Genomic DNA, 22,168 nt, shown 5'->3' with positions numbered 1-22,168 from the left:
ATGTACATATTCTCATTCATCCCTTTACACTTGTGTGTATAAGGTAGTTGTTGTGGAATTGTTAGATTACTTGTTATATATTACTGCATAGTCGGATCTAGAAGCACAAGCATTTCGCTACACTCGCATTAACATCTGCACACCATGTGTATGTGACAAATAAAATTGGATTTGAGGTCACAGGTTCACGGAGGGTCCTAATGTATTTCCCCCCCATCTTCAGTGGTAAACTTATTTTTATTAGTTTAAATGTAGAGGGAGGATTCCAGTCAGTTGTGTGAATATGGAAAATACATGTTCATATCACTCAACTTAAAGCAGAAAGCACAACTTTAAGGTGAGGAAACATGGCTATAGGAAAGGATAGAATGCAGGTATTTGAAACGTCTCTGTCTGGTCTCTTCTTTTAAACTGGGCTATGCTGCCACCTGGTGTTCAAATACAATTACAACAGTATCATTAGATCATCATTTGACTCGAGGATACTTTGTCATACTCTTATTATCAAATCAAATATATTTATAAAAGCCCTTCTTACATCAGCTGATATATCAAAGTGCTGTACCGAAACGCAGCCTAAAACCCCAAACAGCAAGCAATGCAGGTGTAGAAGCACCAGGCCAGAACCTAGGAAGAAACCTAGAGAGGAACCAGGCTATGAGGGGTGGCCAGTCCTCTTCTGGCTATTAAATGGTGCAAGTTATTTGAATGAACATATACACTGAAAAATAGATAAGGAAAGTAAAAAATGTGTTCTCATGAAGATAAACATAGCAGTTCATTGAATACATTTTTCCTTTTGTGTCAATGTGTCCCTTCAGGGTCAATAGTTGTACTTTATACAATTTTAATTCTCTCCTTGTTTCGTAGATCAACCCAGAATACTTCACACTGAACAAAAGATCTGCTAATACTATAGGAGGATAAGAGGAGGTTGTTGTAATCTGCTCTGCCCTTGAAACATGAATGGCCTGGCTGGGCCCAGATATACAGTGTGTACGCACGCACACGTCTTCCCCCGGAGGTGGAAATGGTGGCAGTTGGTTCGGGTTCCGGCCAGACAGACGGACGGACACACAAATTATGATGACACCCCCTTAAAGAGGTAAATATTCTCCAGAAAACCTTACTCTTAAAAAGAGTTACTTACTCTTAAAAAGAGGTACATAATGATAAGAGCTTAAGACATTTTAATGAGGCCGAAAAATATATGTTGCTGATGTTGTTTAGGCACAGCATCGACTGGCTCTTTGATCCGGAACCTTCCCATAACAATAACCAGGAACTCTAGGGGCCAGTTTACCAGACACAGATTAACCACCTGGACTAAAAAGAATGTTTAATAAAGAATCTCGATTGAAATTGCATTTTAGTCTAGGGCTAGTTTTAATCTGTGTCTGGGAATGCTATAGACGGTTTGGTTGCTATAGACGGTTTGGTTGCTATAGACGGTTTGGTTGCTATAGACGGTTTGGTTGCTATAGACGGTTTGTTTGGTTGTTATAGACGGTTTGGTTGCTATAGACGGTTTGGTTGCTATAGACGGTTTGTTTGGTTGCTATAGACGGTTTGGTTGCTATAGACGGTTTGGTCGGTTTGGTTGCTATAGACGGTTTGGTTGCTATAGACGGTTTGTTTGCTATAGACGGTTTGTTTGGTTGATATAGACGGTTTGGTTGTTATAGACGGTTTGGTTGTTATAGACGGTTTGTTTGCTATAGACGGTTTGGTTGCTATAGACGGTTTGGTCGGTTTGGTTGCTATAGACGGTTTGGTTGCTATAGACGGTTTGGTTGCTATAGACGGTTTGGTTGTTATAGACGGTTTGGTTGCTATAGACGGTTTGGTTGCTATAGACGGTTTGGTTGTTATAGACGGTTTGGTTGTTATAGACGGTTTGGTTGCTATAGACGGTTTGGTTGTTATAGACGGTTTGGTTGCTATAGACGGTTTGGTTGCTATAGACGGTTTGGTTGCTATAGACGGTTTGGTTGTTATAGACGGTTTGGTTGTTATTAAGCAAACAAACACGCGAGTGCGCAACTATGGGCTTGTACAATGAGCACTTGTTTCGTCAAATAGATTTTTACAGTTGTGGGTTTAGCTAGCTAGCAAATTTTAGCCATATTAGCATAGACCTGACATCAGTCACAACAAGACATGGTACGGAGACCAAGATGAAAACGAGCCACCTAGGATTTCCCCACATCATCATTGTTACTAGGTGTCTGGCCATACAGATTCACAGCACACAGCCTTCTGCCTCATTGAAGTTTGTGCGTCGTTTCAGCTAACCAGTCTATTGATAACAGTTGTAAGAGAGTATTAAAACCAGATTCAAGAAACCTTGATGTAGTGAAGTGGATCAAGGGCTTCAAGTTCCTCGATGTCCACATTACTAAGGAATTAACGTGGTCCACTCACACCCACACAGTTGGGAAGAGAGCATCCATCAGAACCTCAGAAAAGGTTCTACAGCTGCACCATCGAGAGCATCTTGACTGGCTGCATCACCGCTTGGTACGGCAACTGCTCGGCATCAGACCGCAAGGACGCTACAGAGGGTGTTGGGGAGTACGGCCCAGTACATCACTGGGGCTGAGCTTCCTGCCATCCAGGACATGGACCTATATACCAGGCGGTGTCAGAGGAAGGCCCCAAAAGTTGTCAAAGACTCCAGCCACCCAAGCCATAGACTTTTCTCTCGGCTACCGCACGGCAAGCGGTACCAGTGCACCAGGTCTGGAAACAGCAGGACCCTAAACAGTTTCTACCCCCAAGACAAAAGACTGCTAAACAAGACTGCTAAATAGCTATTCTAATGGCTACCCGGACTACCTGCACTGACCCTTTTTAGCACTAACTCTCTTCAACTGACTCTTACCCCCCGACACACTGGACTCTACGCCCCCCCGACACACTGGACTCTACACCCCCCCCGACACACTGGACCCTAGCCCCCCCCCCCATCCACACGCTGGACTCTAGCCCCCGGACTCTTACCCCCCGACACACTGGACTCTACGCCCCCCCGACACACTGGACTCTACGCCCCCCCGACACACTGGACTCTACACCCCCCCCGACACACTGGACCCTAGCCCCCCCCCCCATCCACACGCTGGACTCTAGCCCCCGACACACGCTGGACTCTAGCCCCCGACACGCTGGACTCTAGCCCCCGACACGCTGGACTCTAGCCCCCGACACGCTGGACTCTAGCCCCCGACACGCTGGACTCTAGCCCCCGACACGCTGGACTCTAGCCCCCGACACGCTGGACTCTAGCCCCCGACACGCTGGACTCTACCAACACACTGACACCAAGGTTCAGTTAATAAAACGTGGTGCTGAACAATTTGACATACAGCATTTAAATTTACTGGACATTTGGAAAATGTACCAGCTCCATGTGGGGCGAATAACCTGATTAGTGCGTCCAAAGCCACGTTGCTCAGAATGACAGGAAATCACATTTACATTATTGCCATTCAAATAAACAGAACATGCAAGTGGAGGATGCAACAATGTGCGGTCTTTCTTGACGAATTTCTGATGACACCATGAAGATGCCCGAATAACTGTCCACGTTTACTTTTCCCTCAGCCAACAAGACGAGCAACGAACGGCAAAATGACGAGCCTCTGGCAATCTACTATCCCCCATAGTCGAAAAGTTTACCTCCGCGGATACGGTCTGATTTTGGCTAGGGTACTTTGAAGCAAGGCAAAGACATGCCTCATAATACGTATTAAAAACATTGAGGTTTCAAAACAATTCAGTATATATATATGTATGTTTTCAAAATGCGTACTGCCTCCAGCTCATTGTAAAGTGGTGTGTGACGTGCTGAGGAAGCCTGCCTCCCGTTGACTATGCGTTTGCTGTTAGAGATGCTGGAGCAGCAGCTCTCGGCAATGTCTGACAGATTTTCCGCTCGAAGGCTCTGTATCTGTACGCTGTACGCCTGTGATAAATAAGATACAGAACGAATATACAGTAAACACGCGCTCATTTTCATTCTACTAAATTATGCCAATTTAACCTATAGACTGATATAAGCATGACGAGTCAAATGTATTTCATCAGTGTAGAAGATATAAAGTATTATTTATCAAATTCTTCTCCCAGATAATTGGCCCGTCGGGCAATTTGATTCATCTGCTTTTCTATTTACTTATTTTTTTTTAAATCGTCCAAAAGCCGGATATTTACCGGCTAACAGAAACCCTGACTGACACCCCAACACACACACACCGCAACACACACACCCACATAAACATAGGCACACACACTTTTACACTCATTATCTATCCCGTTGCCTAGTCACTCTACCCCTACCTATATGTACATACCGTATCTACCTCAATTACCTGGTACCACTGCACATTGACTCAGTACTGGTACTCCCTGTACATAACCATGTTATTACCTGGTGCTTCCTGTATATAGCCATGTTATTACCTGGTACTTCCTGTACATAGCCATGTTATTACCTGGTACTTCCTGTACATAGCCATGTTATTACCTGGTACTTCCTGTATATAGCCATGGTATTACCTGGTACTTCCTGTATATAGCCATGGTATTACCTGGTACTTCCTGTATATAGCAATGGTATTACCTGGTACTTCCTGTATATAGCAATGTTATTACCTGGTACTCCCTGTACATAGCCATGTTATTACCTGGTACTCCCTGTATATAGCCATGTCATTACCTGGTACTTCCTGTATATAGCCATGTTATTACCTGGTACTTCCTGTATATAGCCATGTTATTACCTGGTACTTCCTGTATATAGCCATGTTATTACCTGGTACTTCCTGTATATAGCCATGTTATTACCTGGTACTTCCTGTATATAGCCATGTTATTTTTACTCATTATTCATTTGTGTATTTAATCCTCATATTACTATTTCACTTTTTTTTTTTTTAAATCTATCTTTCATGCGACAAATAACATTTGATTTCCTAAACTATCAGATTCAGTGGAAATTATAAACAATTACCTCTCTCATCATTTATGGTTCTTTATTCTGATAGTAACATCACTAGTGCCATTTGATAAAAAACAGAAATCTCATAGCCTGGTACAAGATCTATTCGTGCCTTCATGCCACGCATTGTCATGCCAAACAACAAGGCAGAAACAGACTGGTATCCAGGCTAGAATCCTCAAGAACCATCATTAAACCTAATTCATAATTAAATATGTCAGGACAAATGCCCAGACACTAGTTCTCTCTCTGCCAGAACTTCTCACATCAACCATGAATGAACCTGAGGTTTGCCTAGGGGCACAAACAAAGTCAGCAAAAAAAATAAACATCCCTTTTTCAGTTTTTCAAAGATAATTCTTAAAAATCCAAATGACTTCACAGATCTTCATTGTAAAGGGTTTAAACACTGTTCCCCATGCTTGTTCAATGAACCATAAACAATTAATGAACATGCACCTGTGGAACGGTCATTAAGACACTAACAGCTTACAGACGGTAGGCAATTAAGGTCACAGTTATGAGGACACTAAAGAGGCCTTTCTACTGACTCTGAAAAACACCAAAAGAAAGATGCCCAGCAGGGTCCCTGCTCATCTGTGTGAATGTGCCTTAGGCATGCTCCAAGGAGGCATGTGGACTGCAGATGTGGCCAGGGCAATAAATTGCAATGTCCGTACTGTGAGACACCTAAGACAGCGCTACAGGGAGACAGGACGGACAGCTGATCATCCTCGCAGTGGCAGACCACGTGTAACAACACCTGCACAGGATCGGTACATCCGAACATCACACCTGCGGGACAGGTACAGGATGTCAAGAACAACTGCCCGAGTTACACCAGGAACGCACCATCCCTCCATCAGTGCTCAGACTGTCCGCAAAAGGCTGAGAGAGGCTGGACTGAGGGTTTGTAGGCCTGTTGTAAGGCAGGTCCTCACCAGACATCACCGGCAACAACGTCGCCTATGGGCACAAACACATCGTCGCTGGACCAGACAGGACTGGCAAAAAGTGCTCTTCACTAACGAGTCACGGTTTTGTCTCACCAGGGGTGATGGTCGGATTCGCAAGGAATGAGCGTCACACCGAGGCCTGTTCTCTGGAGCGGGATCGATTTGGAGGTGGAGGGTCCATCATGGTCTGGGGTGGTGTGTCACAGCATCATCAGACTGCCTGCAATGACAACAAGCTCAATCTCAATGCTGTGCGTTACAGGGAAGACATCCTCCTCCCTCATGTGGTACCCTTCCTGCAGGCTCATCCAGTATGACAATGCCACCAGCCATACTGCTCGTTCTGTGCGTGATTTCCTGCAAGACAGGAATGTCAGTGTTCTGCCATGGCCAGCGAAGAGCCCGGATCTCAATCCCATTGAGCACGTCTGGGACCTGTTCGATCGGAGGGTGAGGGCTAGGGCCATTCTCCCCAGAAATGTCCGGGAACTTGCAGGTGCCTTGGTGGAAGAGTGGGGTAACATCTCAGAGCAAGAACTGGCAAATCTGGTGCAGTCCATGAGGAGATGCACTGCAGTACTTAATGCAGCTGGTGGCCACACCAGATACTGACTGTTACTTTTGATTTTGACCCCCCGTTTGTTCAGGGACACATTATTCCATTTCTGTTAGTCACATGTCTGTGGAACTTGTTCAGTTTATGTCTCAGTTGTTGAATCTTATGTTCATACAAATATTTACACGTTAAGTTTTCTGAAAAGAAACCCAGTTGACAGTGAGAGGACGTTTCTTTTTTTGCTGAGTTTATTAACTTGAAATCCAGCGACATGAGGTACGTGTTTGTGTGTGGGGGGGGGGTCTGGGGTTGTAACTCAATAGGAATGTGGGGGGGGTCTGGGGTTATAACTCAATAGGAATGTGTGGGGGGGGGGGGGGGGGGTCTGGGGTTATAACTCAATAGGAATGTGGGGGGGGGTCTGGGGTTATAACTCAATAGGAATGTGGGTCTTTGCGTTTTTTTGCTTTTGTAGTTTCCCCCCCCCCCAAAAAAGTTTTACATTTCTTAAAGACTAGCCCTTAAACTAAAATAGATTAAATCATTTTAATCTGTAACAACGGTCATTAATTTTGTTTAAATAAGTCTACGGTTTTCTTTACTCATTAATAATAATATTATTTCACAGTAATCCTTACACATAAGACGATGAGATAAGTCTCTTTAACATGTCACATATTTTCCCCAGATTGATTTTACATGCCATGCTACAGGGCAGTCCAGCTATTTATACAAAGACTAGATTGAATCCAGCAGCTGCTTTGTAACTAGTCAATTCCTAAAAAATGTTTTTAAATAATAATATATATATATATTTTTTTTAAACACACACACTTTCAGATTCAAAAGGATTACATCTCAACTGATGAAACAAGCAGACATGACTGAATATTAACTTTAGGACTCTCAATCATAGACATTTTGATGCCAGCAGACACAGCAACTAGTCCCCAATCTTTTGCATGGTGGAACTCCAATCCAAAGCAACAGACACAGAGCACCCTCCTCACCGAGTGCCTTTGACCTGAAACTAATCGATTATAGGTCACTGGTTCTGGCATTGTGTCACCACATTGTGTCACTGGGTCACCACCTCTCTTCACCACCCTGCCAGTCTCTGCGTCACCACCTCTCTTCATCACCCTGCCAGTCTCTGGGTCACCACCTCTCTTCATCACGCTGCCAGTCTCTGGGTCACCACCTCTCTTCATCACCCAGCCAGTCTCTGGGTCACCACCTCTCTTCACCACCCTGCCAGTCTCTGCGTCACCACCTCTCTTCATCACCCAGCCAGTCTCTGGGTCACCACCTCTCTTCATCACCCTGCCAGTCTCTGGGTCACCACCTCTCTTCATCACGCTGCCAGTTGCTGGGTCACCACCTCTATTCATCACCCTGCCAGTCTCTGGGTCACCACCTCTCCATCACACTGCCAGTCTCTGGGTCACCACCTCTCCATCACACTGCCAGTCTCTGGGTCACCACCTCTCCATCACACTGCCAGTCTCTGGGTCACCACCTCTCCATCACACTGCCAGTCTCTGGGTCACCACCTCTCCATCACACTGCCAGTCTCTGGGTCACCACCTCTCTATACATGATAGAGATATAGATGAACAGAAGCAGGATGATGAAGAAGTCGTCCAGGAAGCCTAGCAGACCGAACAGAGCCTCAGGGATGAAGTCCAGTGGGGAGATCAGGTAGGTCAGAGCCCCGATCAGACACAGCAGGACACGGATCCGAAACATCCAGAACAGGCCCCCGACGGAGAACATATCCCTGAAGAGGTGGCGCAGCAACGTGGGAACGTCACGCAGCCGGTCCATCAGCTGAGAGCAGGGAGAGCAGTGGAGTTAAAAATGTCTGTGTTTAAGCAGTAACATTAGCCTGGTCCCAGATCTGTTTGTGCCGTTTTGCCAACTCATATGATCATTGGCACGTAATACAGTTTAGTGAGACGGTAAACTATTTCTGGGACCAGGCTACCGTAACCTTAGTAGTGTTTAAATATGACATCACAGCGCAGAATGGGGAGTGAGTAACTATGATTTCAATTTAATGAATTACATTTCAAGGAATCAGTTGCAATTTGGTGTAGACTCTCTCTGTTTATCCGGTAATAACAATTCTCTCTAAGTGCATGAGAGAAATACTGATGTGGCAAATTAAAAACTCACAGATCTGGGTTGTCCGGAGAACCTGCGGTTGTAGTCGCTGAGATCCCGGAGGATGAAGAGAGGTTCAACCGTTCCATCCTGTACCTGCTGAGGGGATACTTCCTCGTGGAAGAGTGGGAACAACAGGGTCACCTGTTCACATAGGAGAGACATGGGGTCAACAAGGTCACCTGTTCACATAGGAGAGACATGGGGTCAACAGGGTCACCTGTTCACATAGGAGAGACATGGGGTCAACAGGGTCACCTGTTCACATAGGAGAGACATGGGGTCAACAGGGTCACCTGTTCACACAGGAGAGACATGGGGTCAACAGAGTCACCTGTTCACATAGGAGAGACATGGGGTCAACAGGGTCACCTGTTCACATAGGAGAGACATGGGGTCAACAGGGTCACCTGTTCACATAGGAGAGACATGGGGTCAACAGGGTCACCTGTTCACATAGGAGACATGGGGTCAACAGGGTCACCTGTTCACATAGGAGAGACATGGGGTCAACAGGGTCACCTGTTCACATAGGAGAGACATGGGGTCAACAGGGTCACCTGTTCACATAGGAGAGACATGGGGTCAACAGGGTCACCTGTTCACATAGGAGAGACATGGGGTCAACAGGGTCACCTGTTCACACAGGAGAGACATGGGGTCAACAGGGTCACCTGTTCACACAGGAGAGACATGGGGTCAACAGGGTCACCTGTTCACATAGGAGAGACATGGGGTCAACAGGGTCACCTGTTCACATAGGAGAGACATGGGGTCAACAGGGTCACCTGTTCACATAGGAGAGACATGGGGTCAACAGGGTCACCTGTTCACATAGGAGAGACATGGGGTCAACAGGGTCACCTGTTCACATAGGAGAGACATGGGGTCAACAGGGTCACCTGTTCACATAGGAGAGACATGGGGTCAACAGGGTCACCTGTTCACATAGGAGAGACATGGGGTCAACAGGGTCACCTGTTCACATAGGAGACATGGGGTCAACAGGGTCACCTGTTCACACAGGAGAGACATGGGGTCAACAGGGTCACCTGTTCACACAGGAGAGACATGGGGTCAACAGGGTCACCTGTTCACACAGGAGAGAAATGGGGTCAACAGGGTCACCTGTTCACATAGGAGAGACATGGGGTCAACAGGGTCACCTGTTCACACAGGAGAGACATGGGGTCAACAGGGTCACCTGTTCACACAGGAGAGAAATGGGGTCAACAGGGTCACCTGTTCACATAGGAGAGACATGGGGTCAACAGGGTCACCTGTTCACACAGGAGAGACATGGGGTCAACAGAGTCACCTGTTCACATAGGAGAGACATGGGGTCAACAGGGTCACCTGTTCACATAGGAGAGACATGGGGTCAACAGGGTCACCTGTTCACATAGGAGAGACATGGGGTCAACAGGGTCACCTGTTCACATAGGAGAGACATGGGGTCAACAGGGTCACCTGTTCACATAGGAGAGACATGGGGTCAACAGGGTCACCTGTTCACACAGGAGAGACATGGGGTCAACAGGGTCACCTGTTCACATAGGAGACATGGGGTCAACAGGGTCACCTGTTCACATAGGAGAGACATGGGGTCAACAGGGTCACCTGTTCACATAGGAGAGACATGGGGTCAACAGGGTCACCTGTTCACATAGGAGAGACATGGGGTCAACAGGGTCACCTGTTCACATAGGAGAGACATGGGGTCAACAGGGTCACCTGTTCACATAGGAGACATGGGGTCAACAGGGTCACCTGTTCACATAGGAGAGACATGGGGTCAACAGGGTCAACTGTTCACATAGGAGACATGGGGTCAACAGGGTCACCTGTTCACATAGGAGAGACATGGGGTCAACAGAGTCACCTGTTCACATAGGAGAGACATGGGGTCAACAGAGTCACCTGTTCACATAGGAGAGACATGGGGTCAACAGGGTCACCTGTTCACACAGGAGAGACATGGGGTCAACAGGGTCACCTGTTCACACAGGAGAGACATGGGGTCAACAGGGTCACCTGTTCACATAGGAGAGACATGGGGTCAACAGGGTCACCTGTTCACACAGGAGAGACATGGGGTCAACAGGGTCACCTGTTCACACAGGAGAGACATGGGGTCAACAGGGTCACCTGTTCACACAGGAGAGACATGGGGTCAACAGGGTCACCTGTTCACACAGGAGAGACATGGGGTCAACAGGGTCACCTGTTCACACAGGAGAGACATGGGGTCAACAGGGTCACCTGTTCACACAGGAGAGACATGGGGTCAACAGGGTCACCTGTTCACATAGGAGACATGGGGTCAACAGAGTCACCTGTTCACATAGGAGACATGGGGTCAACAGAGTCACCTGTTCACATAGGAGAGACATGGGGTCAACAGGGTCACCTGTTCACACAGGAGAGACATGGGGTCAACAGGGTCACCTGTTCACATAGGAGACATGGGGTCAACAGGGTCACCTGTTCACATAGGAGAGACATGGGGTCAACAGGGTCACCTGTTCACATAGGAGACATGGGGTCAACAGGGTCACCTGTTCACATAGGAGACATGGGGTCAACAGGGTCACCTGTTCACACAGGAGAGACATGGGGTCAACAGGGTCACCTGTTCACATAGGAGACATGGGGTCAACAGGGTCACCTGTTCACATAGGAGAGACATGGGGTCAACAGGGTCACCTGTTCACACAGGAGAGACATGGGGTCAACAGGGTCACCTGTTCACATAGGAGACATGGGGTCAACAGGGTCACCTGTTCACATAGGAGAGACATGGGGTCAACAGGGTCACCTGTTCACATAGGAGACATGGGGTCAACAGGGTCACCTGTTCACATAGGAGACATGGGGTCAACAGGGTCACCTGTTCACACAGGAGAGACATGGGGTCAACAGGGTCACCTGTTCACATAGGAGACATGGGGTCAACAGGGTCACCTGTTCACATAGGAGAGACATGGGGTCAACAGGGTCACCTGTTCACACAGGAGAGAAATGTGCGCGAGAACAACAACGCATCTGTTGGAAATGTTATTTTCAATTTTTATTTCAGCATCCAAAAGAAAAACCCAAAAGAATAGTAAAGGTACTGTTTTGTTTTTAACAATGTTTATTTATTTCACCTTTATTTAACCAGGTAGGCTAGTTGAGAACAAGTTCTCATTTGCAACTGCGACCTGGCCAAGATAAAGCATAGCAGTGTGAACAGACAACACAGAGTTACACATGGAGTAAACAATAAACAAGTCAATAACATGGTAGAAAAAAAGAGAATCTATATACAATGTGTGCAAAAGGCATGAGGAGGTAGGCAATAAATCGAATAATTACAATTTAGCAGATTAACACTGGAGTGATAAATCATCAGATGATCATGTGCAAGTAGAGATACTGGTGTGCAAAAGAGCAGAAAAGTAAATAAATAAAAGCAGTATGGGGGGCGAGGTAGGTAAATTGGGTGGGCTATATACCGATGGACTATGTACAGCTGCAGCGATCGGTTAGCTGCTCGGATAGCAGATGTTTAAAGTTGTTGAGGGAGATAAAAGTCTCCAACTTCAGAGATTTTTGCAATTCGTTCCAGTCATAGGCAGCAGAGAACTGGAAGGAAAGGCGTCCAAATGAGGTTTTGGCTTTAGGGATGATCAGTGAGATACACCTGCTGGAGCGCGTGCTACGGGTGGGTGTAGCCATCGTGACCAGTGAACTGAGATAAGGCGGCACTTTACCTAGCATAGCCTTGTAGATGACCTGGAGCCAGTGGGTCTGACGACGAACATGTAGCGAGGGCCAGCCGACTAGGTCATACAGGTCGCAGTGGTGTGTCGTATAAGGTGCTTTAGTAACAAAACGGATGGCACTGTGATAAACTGCATCCAGTTTGCTGAGTAGAGTATTGGAAGCTATTTTGTAGATGACATCGCCGAAGTCGAGGATCGGTAGGATAGTCAGTTTTACTAGGGTAAGTTTGGCGGCGTGAGTGAAGGAGGCTTTGTTGCGAAATAGAAAGCCGACTAGATTTGATTTTGGATTGGAGATGTTTGATATGAGTCTGGAAGGAGAGTTTGCAGTCTAGCCAGACACCTAGGTACTTATAGATGTCCACATATTCTAGGTCGGAACCGTCCAGGGTGGTGATGCTAGTCGGGCGTGCGGGTGCAGGCAGCGAACGGTTGAAAAGCATGCATTTGGTTTTACTAGCGTTTAAGAGCAGTTGGAGGCCACGGAAGGAGTGTTGTATGGCATTGAAGCTCGTTTGGAGGTTAGATAGCACAGTGTCCAAGGAAGGGCCAGAAGTATACAGAAGGGTGTCGTCTGCGTAGAGGTGGATCAGGGAATCGCCCGCAGCAAGAGCAACATCATTGATATATACAGAGAAAAGAGTCGGCCCGAGAATTGAACCCTGTGGTACCCCCATAGAGACTGCCAGAGGACCGGACAACATGCCCTCTGATTTGACACACTGAACTCTGTCTGCAAAGTAGTTGGTGAACCAGGCAAGGCAGTCATTAGAAAAACCGAGGCTACTGAGTCTGCCGATAAGAATATGGTGATTGACAGAGTCGAAAGCCTTGGCCAGGTCGATGAAGACGGCTGCACAGTACTGTCTTTTATCGATGGCGGTTATGATATCGTTTAGTACCTTGAGCGTGGCTGAGGTGCACCCGTGACCGGCTCGGAAACCGGATTGCACAGCGGAGAAGGTACGGTGGGATTCGAGATGGTCAGTGATCCGTTTGTTGACTTGGCTTTCGAAGACCTTAGATAGGCAGGGCAGGATGGATATAGGTCTGTAACAGTTTGGGTCCAGGGTGTCTCCCCCTTTGAAGAGGGTGATGACCGCGGCAGCTTTCCAATCCTTGGGGATCTCAGATGATACGAAGGAGAGGTTGAACAGGCTGGTAATAGGGGGTGCGACAATGGCGGCGGACAGTCTCAGAAATAGGGGGTCCAGATTGTCAAGCCCAGCTGATTTGTATGGGTCCAGGTTTTCCAGCTCTTTCAGAACATCTGCTATCTGGATTTGGGTAAAGGAGAAGCTGGGGAGGCTTGGGCGAGGAGGAAGGCATGGCCAGCCGTTGAGAAATGCTTGTTGAAGTTTTCGATTATCACGGATTTATCGGTGGTGACCGTGTTACCTAGCCTCAGTGCAGTGGGCAGCTGGGAGGAGGTGCTCTTGTTCTCCATGGACTTTACAGTATCCCAGAACTTTTTGGAGTTAGAGCTACAGGATGCAAATTTCTGCTTGAAAAAGCTGGCCTTTGCTTTCCTGACTGACTGCGTGTATTGGTTCCTGACTTCCCTGAACAGTTGCATATCGCGGGGGCTCTTCGATGCTATTGCAGTTCGCCACAGGATGGTTTTGTGCTGGTCGAGGGCAGTCAGGTCTGGAGTGAACCAAGGGCTATATCTGTTCTTAGTTCTGCATTTTTTGAACGGAGCATGCTTGTCTAATATGGTGAGGAAGTAACTTTTAAAGAATGACCAGGCATCCTCAACTGACGGGATGAGGTCAATATCCTTCCAGGGTACCCGGGCCAGGTCGATTAGAAAGGCCTGCTCGCAGAAGTGTTTTAGGGAGCGTTTGACAGTGATGAGGGGTGGTCGTTTGACCGCGGACCCGTAGCGGATACAGGCAATGAGGCAGTGATCGCTGAGATCTTGATTGAAGACAGCAGAGGTGTATTTGGAGGGCAAGTTGGTCAGGATAATGTCTATTAGGGTGCCCATGTTTACGGATTTAGGGTTGTACCTGGTGGGTTCCTTGATGATTTGTGTGAGATTGAGGGCATCTAGCTTAGATTGTAGGACTGCCGGGGTGTTAAGCATATCCCAGTTTAGGTCACCTAACAGAACAAACTCTGAAGCTAGATGGGGAGCGATCAATTCACAGATGGTGTCCAGGGCACAGCTGGGAGCTGAGGGGGGTCGGTAGCAGGCGGCAACAGTGAGAGACTTATTTCTGGAGAGATTAATTTTTTTAATTAGACCTGGAAAGTATGACAGAACTTTGCAGGCTATCTCTGCAGTAGATTGCAACTCCTCCCCCTTTGGCAGTTCTATCTTGACGGAAAGTGTTATAGTTGGGTATGGAAATCTCTGAATTTTTGGTGGCCTTCCTAAGCCAGGATTCAGACACGGCAAGGACATCAGGGTTGGCAGAGTGTGCTAAGGCAGAGTGTGCTAAAGCGGTGAGTAAGACAAACTTAGGGAGGAGGCTTCTGATGTTGACATGCATGAGGCCAAGGCTTTTTCGATCACAGAAGTCAACAAATGAGGGTGCCTGGGGACATGCAGGGCCTGGGTTTACCTCCACATCACCCGAGGAACAGAGGAGTAGTAGGATGAGGGTGCGGCTAAAGGCTATCAAAACTGGTCGCCTAGAGCATTGGGGACAAGGAATAAAAGGAGCAGATTTATGGGCGTGGTAGAATAGATTCTGGGCATAATGTGCAGACAGGGGTATGGTAGGGCACGGGTACAGCGGAGGCAAGCCCAGGCACTGGGTGATGATAAGAGAGGTTGTATCTCTGGACATGCTGGTCTCAATGGGTGAGGTCACCGCATGTGTGGGAGGTGGGACAAAGGAGGTATCAGAGGTACGGAGAGTGGAACTGCGTGGTCCATTGCAAACCAAAACAATGATAACTAGCCTGAACAACAGTATACAAGGCATATTGATATTTGAGAGAGACATACAGTAAGGCATAAAGTGATTGCAGGTCTTGATTGGGAGAGCTAGCTAAAACAACAGGTGAGATAACAGCAGCTAGTCAGCTAACACAGCAACAGCAGGTAAAAATGGCGACGACTAGGCAGAGAGGGTCGGATTAACTATACACAGAGCCTGAGTTAAAACACAGAGCCGACAGATAAAACACAAATAAACAGAATGGAGTACCGTGAATTAATGGACAGTCCGGCAGGCATCAGCTATGTAGCCAAGTGATCATAGTGTCCAGGGGGCAGCCGTAGATGGAGCAGGGAAGCCGCCACTACGCTAGCACGCGGCGTTTAAAGTTAGTAGCCCGGGGGGTGGTCTGCTCAGACGGAGGGGGTCTGCTCAGACGGAGGCCGGTTGAGGGCACAGCGGATGGGGTATTCGTCTGCAGACCAGACGTGGTCGTGTCGACAGAGAATCCAAGCCGGATGGCGATGGCGAAAGAGGTATTGTAGAATTGTGTTTGCTAACTGGTGCTAGCTTCGTGCTAGCTTCATGGCAGTGGCGCTAGCTGCAAACTAGCTGTGAGGATCAGAAGTAGTGGCTCAGGGATTACGGCAAGAATCCGGCGTTGTTGTGGAGAGACAGTCCGATGCTGGTAAATTGGTGAGTAATATCCAGGCTAATAACAGGGCTGGTGTCTGTGCAGAAGGTAAAAGCTGCTAGCAGCGGCTAAAAATGACTAAATAGCTTGTAGCTGATTAGCTGGTTAGCTACTGGGGGTTCTTGAATGTGTTCCAAAGTTAAAAAATAATAGCGATTCCGTATCACATTGGGTGAGGTAGGTTACCGGAATGTATAATCGAATTAAAAATCGAAAAGAGATAGAAAAAAAAATTAAAATATATACAAGAAATACGAAAAATACAAACGTACACGAGAGGATGAAACAAAACACGTCTACACTGCTACGCCATGTGTGGATGGATAAATTGTATTACTAAGTGTGTATGATAATACATGTGTTTGAAAGAAGGGAAAGTTGGAAGCAGCATTTAGTCTCACCATTTGTCTGCAGATGGGACAATTGATTGCACCGAACCACGTCCCATATCTCCAATACGCAATTATACAAGAACCTTCAAAATAAAGGAAAACTTGATCAAAACCAGATGGATCTATCCAATAGCTGAATCATTCAATAGTTGGCCTGATTCTAATTCCTTGTTCTTATGGCCTAGAGCAGGGCTGTCCAACCATGTTCCTGGAGAGCTACCCTCCTGTAGGTTTTAACTCCAACCCTGTTCCTGGAGAGATACCCTCCTGTAGGTTTTAACTCCAACCCTGTTCCTGGAGAGAAACCCTCCTGTAGGTTTTAACTCCAACCCTGTTCCTGGAGAGCTACCCTCCTGTAAGTTTAAACTGCAACCCAGTTCCTGGAGAGCTACCCTCCTGTAGGTTTTCCTTTCAACCCCAGTTGTAACTAACCTGATTCAGCTTATCAACCAGCTAATTATTAGAATCAGGTGTACTAGATTAGGGTGAAAACCTACAGGAGGGTAGCTCTTTAGGAACAGGGTTGGAGTGAAAACCTACAGGACAGTATCTCTCCAGGAACAGGGTTGGAGTTAAAACCTACAGGATGGTAGCTCTCCAGGAACAGGGTTGGAGAGGCCTGGCCTAGAGTATGTGAGCAGAGTTGAGTGGTCGGAAACCCCTTGCTCATGGAGCTCTGCTTGCACACTGCTCCGGCGGTCCACATCCTTTCCAACCGCTCCGGGGAAGAAAAATACATGCAGGGCTTTTTATTTTTATTTATTTAACTAGGCAAGTCAGTTAAGAACAAATTCTTATTTACAATGACGGCCTACCCCAGCCAAACCCGGACGACGCTGGGCTAATTATGCGCCGCCCTATGGGACTCCCGATCATGGCAGGTTGTGATACAGCCCGGGATCGAACCAGGGTCTGTAGTGACGCCTCTAGCACTGAGATTTCCACTCCATGTCCAAGTTATTGAAACCAAATTATTTGAAACCAAATTATTTGAATAAAAATTATTTTAATTAACAACAGGAAAAGGTTACTGTGAGAAGCGCTCATAATATATATATATTTTTTAATTGGCCTATTTTGCATGTTATTTTGACATTAATTCGTGTTACATATCAGTTTGCAAACAATGTCAAATATATAAAATAAAATAAATCCTTTAGTTAATAAAGCCGCTCCAAAATGCAGTTTTCAGCCTGAGCTCAGTGCTTCCTGTGGAGGGGCAGCCAGCGAAAGCACAGAGCGGAGGCGTTGGTCATTTTCTCTAGTTGCGCCGTGATTGGCTCAGTGTCACTCATGGGGATACCAGGTCACCACAGAATCTTCAGGGAGAGCTAGGCAGTTCAAGCCCCCGTGGGTGCTGCCATAGATTTACATCAGAAGTGCCAGTCCAAGAAGGCTCAAGGTCATTGGCCACAGGTAAGGAATATTTCTGTTTGTAATAAAGTCCTTTTGTGGGGAGAGACTCATTCTGATTGGCTGGGCCTGGCTCCCCAGTGGGTGGGCCTATGCCCTCCCAGGCCCATCCATAGCTCCGCCCCTGCCCAGTCATGTGAAATCCATAGATTAGGGCCTAACGCATTTATTTAGATTGACTGATATCCTCATATGAACTGTAACTCTGTAAAATCTTGTTGCATTTCTATTTTTGTTCAGTATAAAAAGCTAATAATTGAAATGTATGCTCACTCAGCTGTGCTTCACAAGTAATACAACGGATCTTTTACCGGTGTGATCATATAGCCTACCTCAAATTTAGAGATATATATATTTTTAAATTGTCCAAACAACAATGCATTGGCAGGGCAATTCAAGCAAAGCCATGTGGTGACAAATATGCGGTGACAATGTGTTGGGCCTATAGTTTACTGCACAAACCTCATTGCTCCAGAACTGTTTTTAATTGGTTAATGTTGCATAGGCTTACATTTTTTTAAATCATGTAAAAAAAAAAAAAAAAATCTGAATGGTAGATCTCCGCTTGCATTTTGACTCAAAGTGACCTGGACTCAGAAGAGGGTTGGTCACCATTGTTCTAGAGTTTCTCCTGTTAACACTGTCAACGTTTCCCTTTACTGTGGCAAATGTGATCGAATCAACGCAATATTAGCCACTTTCAATACAACACCCCGAAACAAAAACGAACTATGCAAGAGATTGTGTTGTAGGCAGAACACATTGGAGTAAGATTCTATTGCATTGACACGCACTACTCAGCTGTACTCTACACAGACTGGTGCGCCATAACCAATGACAGCTGCAGTAGGCCTATATTCAAATTGACCATTGCCATATATGGATCTGTGCCATTTACTTTGAACTGGACTGTGCTTACAGCATGAGCGGTCGTGAGTAGATGCAGCTTGTTTTGAGATCAAACTGAGAGCTGCATTAGGCCAAGTGTGCACATTTTTTTAATATCCTTTGCTATTTAGTGAGTTATTAGCCCAGTTATAGATCATTTGTAGTCAGCTATAGGGGAGTGATTGCTTCCAACAAGAGCACCACACATATACAATTCCAGACATTTTTAAAAAGCTAGTCAGGTAAAGAGCTTTTTTTTGTCTTAAAGGGCCAGTGTTGTATTTTGAGACAGGCTTGAATAAGCGAAGTAGCCAAAACGCAGAGGGTTGCATCATTTGTCTGATTCTCTGTAATAATGGTATAATAATGCATTTTATTTTGTCGTGGTTTCTTGCATCAAAAAATAAAACATTTTCAGTCAACGCCTTGTCTGAAGGACAAGTGGATCAACAGGGTAATGTCAAGCCCTGCATGTATTTTTTTTCTTCAAAATTCTCATGCACTATAGGGCTACATTGAAGACCTCACATTGGCTGCTACTGTAGGATGAATGATAGAACAGCTATTTCCATGTTAAAATGTTATGGGATGCATTTATCCATTGTTTTTGATGGTAGGCCACTCTGGTAGGTCTACATTATGATCAAATAGACACAGTAGTCTACATGGCCACTGTTAAACCTGTAACTTAAAGCAGGTACAGCCTCAATGTTCACAGTAAATGCGTGCTGCAAGTTGCACAGAATTTTAACAATGTTCAAGTTTGTGCTCAGCAGACCTGATATTTACTCAGTGCCGAAAAAAGGGAACATTGTAACTCACCTTGATTTTTCACCTGTGTTTTATCAGTTTATGAAAATATTTAGCATACTAGATGACAGTAGCTAAAGCAAAGAGCTATGGCAGCACACAAGTATACCATAAATGCATGTTGGGCCGGCATGCCATGAACTTTTTGTATTGTTTGTTGGTTTGGCAATTCCACTGTCAGCCAGAGAAATATGCTGAGGATTATCACCACAGCAAGCAAGGTACTTGGAGTCAAACAGACAGGCCTGGATGAGATCTTTAAGGTCAGGGCCCTCCGCAAAGCTCAAGAAATCATTTTAGACCCAAGCCACCCCCTGTACCCGGACTTTGAACTACTCCCCTCTGGGTGCAGGTATAGGGCACCCCTCGGCAGGAAAAACACAACTAGACAATCATTTGTGCCAGGTGTGATATCCCTCCTAAATAGCTCTGGCTAATGATCCTATCCACCCAGTAAGGCCAGCAGGCTAATGTTCCTATCCACCCAGTAAGGCCAGCAGGCTAATGTTAATATCGACCCAGTAAGGCCAGCAGGCTAATGTTCCTATAGACTCAGTAAGACCAGCAGTCTAATGTTCCTATTGACCCAGTAAGGCCAGCAGTCTAGTCTCTTTTTATTGGTATGTAACTGTTATGAAAGTTGTATTGTCAATTTGTTTGGTTATTTAAACACCACTTTAAACGTATAAATGACACTGCAACAAAATTTCCCCATGGGGACAATAACGTCAATAAAGAACTCGTGAATTGAGCGCTACTTGAGTAAAATTGAAGCGGACGAAGAGGCTGACGCTCTGGCCTTTAGGAAACTCGCTCCAGTCAAATTGGGCAGCGTCCAACTCCTCGCTCCACTCACATACTCTGCTATGGCCTGGTTCTGATTCCTTGTTTCTATCAGTCTAGTGCGACAGCCACACTTACCACAGAAGAGGTGGCCGCAGTTAGTTTCCACAGGCAGCACGGCCTGCTGTAGACACACTGGACAGGACATGTCTGTATAGAACTGTTGCCTGGGTTCGGCTGGTTCAGCTTCCTGGGGGACGGACAGAGCGAAGGATGTGGTATGATACTTTCATGGAGGAGAAACTAATGAGATATAATACCAGGGTCCTGTTCATTAGGGCACACAATAGAAAATCGTTTTGAAATGGATTAAACTAGTTCAGATAGTCCCTCTTTGTATCAGTACATTGTCTTCCATTTGGTGCCTAATGAACATGATCCAGAAAGTACAAAGGAGCTGCGAATGGGACAGTTACAGCGGCAGATCGTCACACCTGAGATTCGGACTGTAGCTGTTGCCGGACAGCACGAACATGTTCCTGGTTCTCTGGGTGGATGTTATACTGCTCATTTCTGCAGGTAGAGATGTGTAGAATAAAAAAAAAAAACATCTTTAGTTTCAGATATTAGAAACCCGCCTACAACTTGCCAACTACAACATTCACTGGCATATCAGTTGAAAACAAGATACATGTTTGATTTAAGAAAGTAATAAAAAAATTAAAAAAAGTTAATAACTGGTTACAAAAAAACATCACAACACCATTTATTCCCATAAGAATGTCAATAATTACTAGACCTGCAGAGCAGAGTTACCAGTCCACACAGGAACGTGACACTGAGAACGACAACCAACAGGACTGGGTTGCTGACTCCCTCTATGAGTGAGTCTTCAGCTTGCAGCAAATAGTCCACCTCGCCACATTCATTGTTTTCATCCATCCCACTTAATCATATCCTATAGAACTGGTTTAGAACAGAGAGAGTAAATATGAGTCACTTAGCTACATCCAGCCCAAACTCCACCTATCTAGCTAGCTATAGTGAGGCAACGTTTCTATTGTGTTATTTGACTGTACGTTTGTTTATTCCATGTGTAACTCTGTGTTGTTGTTTGTGTCGCACTGCTTTGCTTTATCTTGGCCAAGTCGCAGTTGTAAATGAGAACTTGTTCTCAACTGGCCTACCTGGTTAAATAAAGGTGAAATAACAAATAAAATAAGTAAAAAAACGTTACCGTTAGCTAGCTACAGAACGCAAACCACTCAACGCAGAGCCAGAGTTTATAGCTAAATATGACTTAGGCTATATCTGTCGTATTGCTAAACTATAGCCAATGCAGATAATAAGAACGAAAAGGGGCTAAATTAAGTCAGGTACGTTAATGTTTACAAGCTAAAAGTATCACCCTATCTATTTGAAAACAAAAATGTCCTTTTTGGTCATAATTAAGGTTTGGGTTAGGCAAAATGTTAGCAGTTTGCTGAAGGTTATGGTTACCTGTCCATTGCACTGAAGTACAATAAGAAAGATCCATAGGAATTCACTGCTCCACTTCCGCATTCTTAGAAAGGTCCTTTTCCAGCCTAACTCTAAATGGCGTCCCAATTACTGCCTGCTCTAAATTCAACACAATGTATTTATTCACATTTTCATGGAATAAATCAGTCAACATTTTTTTGTACTTCTTCACATATGCTTATGATTACCTGGATTTCTTTAGAGGTATTCTGGACTAACTAACGTTGATAAAGATGGTTGATCCTATTCAGGGTCGAGGTTTCCCCTACTTCAGAGTGGTATCTTTTTTTGGTTTCCACTAGATAATACAGTCACAAAGTCAAAATGTG

General features: G+C 45.7%; 1 protein-coding gene across 3 annotated transcripts; it reads right to left on the bottom strand.

The window, feature by feature from the left end:
* Positions 1 to 6,986: 6,986 nt before the first annotated feature.
* Positions 6,987 to 21,895, bottom strand: LOC120036883 (E3 ubiquitin-protein ligase RNF170-like). 3 transcript variants are annotated; one of them, XR_005474685.1, is made up of 8 exons: positions 21,819 to 21,895; positions 21,118 to 21,284; positions 20,813 to 20,891; positions 20,457 to 20,568; positions 16,434 to 16,507; positions 8,693 to 8,824; positions 7,752 to 8,344; positions 6,987 to 7,607 (listed from the first exon to the last, which is right to left on the bottom strand). XR_005474685.1 is itself a non-coding variant. In XM_038983180.1 (8 exons), exons 2-8 carry the CDS (start codon positions 21,258 to 21,260, stop codon positions 8,041 to 8,043), a joined length of 810 nt encoding a protein of 269 aa, XP_038839108.1. In that variant the 5' UTR covers positions 21,261 to 21,284; positions 21,819 to 21,895; the 3' UTR covers positions 6,987 to 8,040. The 3 variants fall into 3 exon arrangements, 2 of the variants coding, with proteins under 2 accessions (XP_038839108.1, XP_038839107.1); XM_038983180.1 differs by having other exon boundaries at positions 6,987 to 8,067; positions 8,102 to 8,344; XM_038983179.1 differs by having other exon boundaries at positions 6,987 to 8,344.
* Positions 21,896 to 22,168: the final 273 nt, after the last annotated feature.

This window comes from Salvelinus namaycush, unplaced genomic scaffold (genome assembly GCF_016432855.1).
Source record: "Salvelinus namaycush isolate Seneca unplaced genomic scaffold, SaNama_1.0 Scaffold15, whole genome shotgun sequence".
NCBI lineage: Eukaryota > Metazoa > Chordata > Actinopteri > Salmoniformes > Salmonidae > Salvelinus > Salvelinus namaycush.
This window is presented reverse-complemented; position numbering and strand designations above follow the sequence as displayed.

Bases quoted from the DNA above. Each gene is read 5' to 3' on its own strand.
- LOC120036883 (XM_038983179.1), bottom strand. From the start codon at position 21,260: ATGGATGAAAACAATGAATGTGGCGAGGTGGACTATTTGCTGCAAGCT. The intron at 16,508-20,456 runs GTAAGTGTGGCT...TTTATTTTGAAG, and splicing joins CTGCGGCCACCTCTTCTGTG to GTTCTTGTATAATTGCGTAT. The intron at 8,345-8,692 runs GTGAGTTTTTAA...CCCTGCTCTCAG, and splicing joins TCTCCGGACAACCCAGATCT to CTGATGGACCGGCTGCGTGA.